General features: G+C 28.9%; 1 protein-coding gene across 1 annotated transcript; it reads left to right on the top strand.

The window, feature by feature from the left end:
• Positions 1-1,039: 1,039 nt before the first annotated feature.
• On the top strand, positions 1,040-9,360 carry LOC111615696 (teneurin-m-like; the record flags this gene model as incomplete). The annotated part of the gene is made up of 4 exons (XM_023357128.1): positions 1,040-1,612; positions 3,176-4,211; positions 4,962-5,227; positions 9,052-9,360. Coding segments are annotated over exons 1-4 (1,767 nt in total), but the record flags the coding sequence as incomplete, so codon positions are not given.
• Between the last annotated feature and the right edge of the window lie 22 nt (positions 9,361-9,382).

Here is a 9,382-nt window from a genome sequence, read left to right as displayed (position 1 = left end):
GATCTGAATCGATAATGGCCTTGATATGGGTCTCATCAACTTCAACTGGACGGCCAGATCGTTGAGCATTTTTCAGTGAAAAATCACCAGAACGAAATTTGGCAAACCAATTTTGACACTGCCTTTCTTTTAAGGCTTCATTCCCATATACGGCACATAACTTCTTGTGTGCTTATGATGCGTTCTTGCCTTTTCGGAAATAATACAATAAAATATGTCTGAAATGCACGTCTTATTCTTCCAATTTTAAATTGGAATAAAAATGAAACTAAGTAACTAATTGATACAATTTTTTTCCTAAATTAAAGGTGGAAGTCCAAACAATAAGAAAACAATATAGGTTAAATGCTTTGAACACGATGACAAAGCAAAAAAATGTGCTAAGGCCACCTATTGACAAAATCCACAATCACTTAGTTGCCAACCCTATAATTTCCAAATGACTGGAAGCAATTCTTTATCTTTCCCTTTCAATGTTCTGGGATTTTCCACATGGTAAATTAACAATGGCTTCAATTTTAAATCACCACTTAAATTTCCACCAAGAAGCAATGTCAATGTCAATCAGTTTTTGGAAGGTTTATGTCCAGGGGCAACTGATTCTTCCTTCAATAAAAATGTACGATTAGGCATTTTTTTCCAAAATAAATCCATCTCATCTACATTGAATATTTGGCTAGGAGAATATTCTCCATCTACAATACTTTTGGACAATGAGGAAATAAATTCTTTTACAGCATCTTTATCTGCATCAGATGATTCTCCAGTGAATTTAATATTATGTAAAGAATATCTCATTTTAAATTTTAAATTTGTTGAACCAGCCATTACTTGCTTGAGACACCTTGTTAGAATGTTAGAATCTTCATATAATCTATAGCCTTCCAATCTTCATGCAAACTAAGAGCATTAGCTTGAATAATTGAAAAACTCATAGGGACATTATTTTGATGGTCAACATCAAAATAATGTCCCTATGAGTTTTTCAAAATGGTTTTGTCATCATGGTTTTGATCAAAATAATGATGATCAACATCATCATTATTTTGATCAAATCCATGATGACAAAAATCCTTCCATTTCTCAACTATACAGCTTTCACTAACGTTTTTGAACTAACAGTTCTTCGGGTGAAAAATGGACAAAATGGAAGAGCTACTGCACTTTGTAGTGTATGAGCATTCTGCATGGAAGCAAATTTTTTCATTATCGACATAAATATTTAAAAAGTTGAATTTTTAAAAATGTGTGAAATAGCGAATTGTGCAAAAGTAGAATGTGTGAAAATTGAGGGTCTCCTGTAATGGAAATGTTAAAAAATTTAAAATTAATGAATCAAATTATGAATATATGAAATATTTTGTTTTTATAAATTTTAATGATATTTAAAATTATGAAAAAATAATATACAATTTTAAAAAATATTAACTAACTTTTAAAAATTAAATTTATAGGTATGGCCATTTCGGCTCATAATGAAATTTTTATTGCTGATGGCACTAATATCCGAATGGTGGATCGTAATGGAATTATTCATACCATAGTTGGCGATCATTATCATAAGAGCCATTGGAAACCATTTCCTTGTGGAAAAACTATAACACTAAGTCAGGTAATCATGATATTGGGCTTAATTTTTTTCTTTAGCATATTTTTAAACTTCTAGATGCATTTTGTATCAGTGGCATGTGATGACATTTGATGATAGGGAAGCTGTGCCAAACCTAGATAGAATCATTGGAAGTTTTGGTGTGTAGCATCCATGAACTAAACTGTGTGAGATTGGTGCTCTGTAAAGCACATGCACAAATGCCTGTAATCTGGCTGCTTTGCACAATTGAAATATTTTTGCCTTAGAAGCTATCTTGTATTCGACAATCATTGGGAATATGAATATACAAATTTAGATTCGAATATACAATAACAATTTTATCATTTTTTTCCACTTGTATAGAAATTTGTAATAAAATTCATAATGCAGTTATAATAAAATATTAATTTTAATTTCAAAGTAAATTAAAATATGAAAATAATCGCACAATATTTATTTATATTTTGGAAAATACAAGGGAAGCTGCACTTTCACAGCTTCAACATGCCACTGTTTTATATTATTAAAAATAAATAAATAAAATTCTATTGACTACTGTATGTTGTTTGTATAAAAATTAAATTTTGGCAATTACTAAATTTAAGACGCACTGTTTTTCCTCTGTATATTTTCAAATATACAGGAAATTAAGAGGAAATTAACATGTGTTTTTGACATGAAAAAGAAAACCAAGAGTAAATATTTTTAACAAGATTTGTTTTGTTGTGGACATTTTAAAAATTTTAATTATTTTATGTTATTCAATCAAAAGGAATCTATGAAATTGCTAAAAATTGCTGCTGCCATGTAAAAATTGATAGTTAGCTGGATGGTTAAGAATTAAAAATGAAGTGCTTTTATCCTTCTGCACTAGAGGTTTCTTCACAATATAACAAATAGAACAAAATTCAAATGAAATGAACATGCTGCTTTCTGTTTGAAAATCTGAGTATGTTTGAATAAAATTATTACACAAATTATTAATATAAATAATTTGGATATTCCCTAATTATAAAATGAGTTAAATTATTATTATATTGATGATCATCAGATTTCTTACAATCAATCAGATTTCATCAGATTACACTGAAATTCTCTGAGTTAAAATTTCATCAGCTAAATTAATTAATTAATGATTTGTAAATTTAGATTACAGATAGAACATGTTGCTACCTGTAGATAATTTTAATAAAAGTACATTTGAAATTTTTAAGTCTCAATGTGTAATTAATGTGGCAATAAATAACCACAATAATTAAATATTCTAGTTAAAAAATTTGACTTAATGACAAAAATATTTCTGGAACAGATTATTTTTAGATGACATACTTTACAATACATTGTTTATTCAAGTAAGAATTGCAACTTTAATACCATTCTAGGAAGATCCACATATAATCAAATTCATCAGTTATTAATTAATTTAAGCAGACCAATTCTAACCCAGAGATTTTCAACTTAATTATCATTATATAATTAATTACAATATAAAAATATTTGTTTTTTTTTGTGATAATAATTATTGTAATTAAAAATATCTTTATTTTATTGGATTTATTATTATTAAAAATGTAACTTTTTCAGGTTAATCTCAGATGGCCGACTGAACTGGCTATAAATCCTTTGGATGGTACTCTGCATATTTTAGATGATCATCTTGTTTTAAAATTAACTCCAGACAAAAGATTAAAAGTAATAGCAGGAAAACCTCTACAATGTCCTTCTTCTCATGAAAAATCTGATCAAGCTAATGATGTCTTTTTAGAATCACCTCAAAGTATTGCCTTTGCGCCTAATGGGGATCTTTATATTGCAGAAAGTGATTCTCAATTTGTTAATAGAGTTCGTGTTATTGGAAGTGATGGACGCATCTCAAAATTTGCAGGTGCAGAGATGAAATGTAGTTGTCTGGATATAAATTGCAAATGTTTTGATGAAGATAATTTTCTTGCTGCCACTTCAAAATTGAATACTATTTCTTCCATTACTGTCACACCAGATGGACTTTTGCATATTTGTGATCAGGGAAATTTAAGAATTTGGTCAGTCACATCTTCTTTACCTAAGCCAAATGATTCTCATGAATATGAAATATACTCTCCTGAAACCCAAGAAATATATTCTTTTAATCGTCATGGCCAACATACAACAACTAAAAACATACTAACTGGAAAAATTGTATATACATTTTCTTATAATGTAAATACTAGTTTTGGAAAGCTTAGTACAGTAACAGATGCTGCAGGAAATAAAATATATATACTCCGAGACTATAGTAATCAAGTTAAAACTATAGAAAATACTCGAGGAGGAAAATGTAGGCTTGAAATGACCAGAATGAGAATGTTACAAAGTTTTACAACACCTGATAATTTTAAAACTGTTTTTGAATATCATGGTAGTACAGGTCTTTTGCGAAGCAAAATTGATAGTTCTGGTAAATCATTTCTCTATGGATATGACAAATATGGTCGACTTACACAAGCAGTCACTCCAAGTGGTCACACAATAAAGTTGTCATATAATTTAAGTATTAAAGGAGCTGCAGTAACTGTTACCAGAAATGATAAAACTCCTGTATCTTTGCTTATTAAAGGTTCTGATGTTACAATAAATAAAGGTAAATATAAATTTTTAATATATTTTTCATTTATAAAAAATGATTTAGTGATGATTAGTGTAATAAAGAACTTTTACATTGTTTCTGTTATATCAAACAATATATATATGTAAATAAAAGTAAATTCTTATTACTCTTTAAAATTTTCTTTAAATTATATTTATTTCTTAGCTTAAAAACCACCTACAAATTTTCAATTTGATTAGATTATTATCTTTTAACTTACTACTTTTTTTTTAAGAAAATAAAGTATAAAAGTAAGAATGGTTTTTCTAAATAATATCTTCATTTATATAATAATTCAAAATTTTGAAAAGTATAATTCAAATAAGCACATTGATCACTAAATAGGATTCTAGCTTGAAAATGATTAAAATTCTCATTTATGACATGTTTTAAGTAACTATAATATTACAATAATAAGAAAAATGCTAAAATCAGGAAACGAAAACAAATTTTTAATTTCCTGAATTACTATCTTAAATATGGCACCAAGTCCAAATGGTATTTTTGTTGAACTATAAAATTACATTAATAAAACATAGGAAATGGTTCTGATGTTCATTGTTCCATTAAGAATACGATGTGCAATGTTAATTTAACAAAAAATTTTGGTTTGAATTTGTTTTTATTTTTTAATATTTAATATTATAGTAATATTTGAGGATATCTTACAATTTTTATTAATCTAACAACTGTTTAGCAAAACATCTTTTATTTGTCTTTTAAATTTATTTAAATTATTTATAGGTTCTGCAATAGAAAAAATTACCAAAGATCCTGATAATAGTTTGATAATAACAAAGGAAGATTCTAGGACAATAGAAATGGAAACGGTTCCTAGTCCTGTTTTAGCAGATCAAAGTCCTGTACTTGGTGAAACATTTCCTGTTCCTGCAAAACTTAAAACAACATTAAATGATGAAGTATCTCAAAAGTTTGAGTGGCGTTACTATTTACGGAGGGAAGGCAAAGGTCGTAATCGTCAAATAACACAAGTGGGCAGGAAAATGAAGGTGAGTTTCAATTGCCACATTTCTAAAAACGAAAAGAAAAAAAATAGTCACATTTATTAAGCTTTTATAAAATGCAGCTCTTCTCTTCAGTGATGCAATCAAATCATTCTTATGTGATCTTTTGCTTTCTTTATTATTCTAAAACATTCTATGAAAATTTTGTTTAGAATTTTAATTTTGCCAAGTTTTTCATTTAATATTAATAATGTGTATGTTTGAAACAATTATCCTAATCATTTGTTAGAAAATTTTATTTTGATTCTAATGAAAATATTGATTCTTCATACTACTTTTTAATTCAAATATTGATTTCTGCTCAAGAAATCAATCCCAAGTTAAAAATAGTAAAAGCTATTGGAAAAAATTATTCTAATTTATGCACTGTTAACAATAGATTAGCATTGCAACATTGTAGCATCTTTTAAATTCTGGAGATGATATATAGAAAACTTAACAGTTGTTGACTGTTAATATTTCAACTAACAGTTTTAAAACTACTATGTATTTATGTATTGCATTATATATAGATTAGTACACAATTTAAAATATAATCAAAACTGTACTAAACATATTGACTTTTTCTCTAATAGTATGTGACTATCATTACATATGATTACTTTTATACTTTATTCACATATAAAAAACTTTCTTCGCTTATGAATGAAACACAAATAAATATCAGTATAAAACCACCTGCTCAGAAACTAGATAAAGTTGATAACAACAGCATTCAAAACCAAATCCAGCATACAGAATAATAGAGCTAATGTTTTTGCCCATGTTAAATGGGCATTGTCAGATAAATGATCCCACAGTTGTTAAAACAATGATTGTTATACATTTGTTAAGAGATAGATGAGAGGATAGAAAGTTTACAGTTTGTAGAATGTCTTCCATGTGGGAGTATCAGAATTCCATCCTGACAGGGTTGGCCAACACCACTCTAGCTACTTTTGTCTCTGACACTGACATAGAATACATCTATGTCAGTGTCAGAGGCAAAGGTGGTAAATGAGGTATACACATTATAGGTATGGCATATGAGGTATGCACAATTTTGACTCATTTGTGCATACCTCATATGTAGCTCCACCCAGAAACATCATCTCAGATATTTAGAGCAGGTAGAAATTTACAAACCCACCCAAAAAATATAGCCATTAACTTTTATGATGTTGATTCCTTCTCCACCATGTGGAAGACGATCTACAAACTGTGAACTTTCTATCCTCTTACCTTCCATCCTTCCTCTTTCTTTCTTACATCACCTCCTCTCTTAACACATGTACAGCAATCCCCATTTAAAATGGGCAAAAACATTAGCAATCTTCTAACTTAATTACTGGTGTTAATGAACATACACAATGAACCTTTATGTCCGGTAACATTTAAAATTCGTGAAACGATTTGTTTCATGAATTTTTAATGTTACCAGACATAAGGGTTCATCAAATGTGAGAACATTAGCTCTATTATTTTGTATGCTGGAGTTTGGTTTTGGACACTGTTGTTTTAAATACCAATGTTGTACAAATCTTACAAATAAATTAATGGATTAAATCACTGCTTATTTCAGGAAACCAAACTTTTTATTAAATGATTTAGAACCTAACAGATTCGAAATCAGATATTTGACTGAAAGCATTTCTTTTGTTTAATAAAAATGAAAAATGTTTTCAGTCAATATCTGATCATCCTCAGCTTAGAATGTGTAATTTAATGACTCAGAAGCTGTTAGGTTCTGAACTATTTAATAAAAAATGTTGACTTCCTGAAATAATCAGTGATTTAATTCATTAATTTTCTTATAGATTCTTGGTACCAAGTTTTGTGAACTTTCATGACAAGCAAGAATCTATACTTGTTTATAATCTATTATGTACAGTACTATAATCTATGTATAAGTTTCACAGTTCATAAATAAGACAGCTTTATGCCAAAACAGTTAAGGCATCAGCCTTGCTGAATGGACAACGGACTTTCTGCGAACAAGTGCAAATGATGTTTCCACTCTTTTGCCATTCCCAATGACAATCTGCTATTTTTATAATATATTAGTATTATTAGAATTTATTATTAGTATATCTGAAGTACAGAGCTCCCGCTGGGATTTGGCTTGCCCCCTTGTTTATTACGTACATCAACTCAGTGCAGGGTATTTACATTTATTCAAGTGTTGTGCAAATCATGGCTTCTAAAAAAACAGAAAGGTGATTTCAATTGAAACAAAGCAAGAAATCATCAGNTTGGCTATGACTCTTATGGAAGGATAGTTGTTTTGGCTATGACTTTATGGAACAAAGAAATATATTCTCTCAGTCTACAATATGATAGCCGTAGTCGAATAAGGAAATCAATAATGAAAATTGGAAAAGAAAATTCTCCAACAGTTACTAATTACAGCTATACAATTGATGGATTCTTGGAAGAAGTTACTGGTACAGATATTTGGCGCTTCATTTATGACATAAATGGAAATATGAAAAGTCTTTGGGAGGGGCAACATCAGATATCATTAAGATATGACGATGGTGATCGTCTCGTAGGATATGGTGATGTAGAACTTTATATGGTTGATTCACGTGGTTATATTATACAAAGAGGACAAGAAAAATTTCAGTTTAATGCAGAAGGTCAGTTGCGGTACAGTATGGTTATTTTATGCTGCGGAACGAATTATATGTTTTAACATGTCTTTCTATGGGAAAATGCGTTTTGTATAACAGACTTTTCACTTAATGGACATGCACCTGAAACAGATTAAGTATGTTATACGAGGCACCACTGTATATATTAACAATCTTATCATTTTTTTCACATGTAGTATGGAAATTTGTAATAAGATACATAATGCAGTTATAATAAAATATTAATTTTAATTAACTTAAAGTATGTTAAAATATGAAAATAATCGCACAATATGTATTTATATTTTAGAAAATACAAGGGAAGCAGTGCTTCCACCACTTCCAAAGATGGTATGTCACTGGTTAAGTTATAAATCTACTCGCGGTTTGCATAATGGCAAGGGCAGCCGAATATCTAGCAGGGAGGTGGCTAACAGCCCAGAACTGGTCTTGGATAGAATCCATTGAAAGCATTGTGTTTGTAGCTTACACCATGAGGTTGGTGCTCTGAAAAGCACATGCACGAATGCAATCTGGCTGTTTTACACTATTCAAATATTTTTGTCGTGGCACTGTCCCATATTCGACAATACGGCGCTTCCATTGGGAATATCCATATACAAATTTATATTCGAATATACAATAGCAATCATATTATTTTTTCACATGTATAGAAATTTGTAATAAGACATGTTCAAATATAAATACATATTGTGCGATTATTTTCATGTTTTCGAAAATACAAGGGAAGCGGCACTTCCACCACTTCCAAGGACGGCACGCCACTGGTAGTATTATGTAATGAAATACAATTTAAACTGATTCAATTTGCTCTTATTTATTAATTTAAGCTCTATTAATTTTTGTATTTAGCATCACTATAAGATACTCAATTAATGCAAAATCAAAAGCTTCTGTAATGTTTCAAATTTTTAAACATATGAAATATAAAAATTTTCTCACATTAAGTTTCTGTAGTAACAATTTTTTAATTACTTATAAATTTTGTATTATTACTTGTAGCAAGATTTTTATAATTTTAAATTAGAAATGGTTAAGTGAATTAATCATACTTTTTATATATTATTTATAATTACCAAATAAAAAAATTTTTATTATATAAAGGAAATAAAATTTAACTCACATTATTTTAGATATAAAAAATTAATATATAATGTTTAATGTTCTTTTTTCCAGATAAATGGTGAAACACTGGTAGCTGTGGAATTTGATCGAGAACAGTACAGCGAAACAATTTATGACAAAAATCAAATACCTTTAGTCACAGTTCGTTATGATGAGTTTGGTCATCCAAAACAATGGGAACCCAGTCAAAATTTAACTCCAGTTAAACTAGAATATGATAGATTTGGTCGGTTGGCAAGATGGGAAAGAGGCTACTTGTCAGAAAGATATTCTTTTGATATTCAAGGAAGATTGGCTGAGATTCGATATTCAGATAACAGTGGCATTATGTATCGATATGATGACAGTCCCATTAGTCTGGTAAATATATAAGTATTTTTGT

This window comes from Centruroides sculpturatus, unplaced genomic scaffold (genome assembly GCF_000671375.1).
Source record: "Centruroides sculpturatus isolate CEXI.00-Female unplaced genomic scaffold, Cexi_2.0 scaffold2595, whole genome shotgun sequence".
Taxonomy (NCBI): domain Eukaryota; kingdom Metazoa; phylum Arthropoda; class Arachnida; order Scorpiones; family Buthidae; genus Centruroides; species Centruroides sculpturatus.
This window is presented reverse-complemented; position numbering and strand designations above follow the sequence as displayed.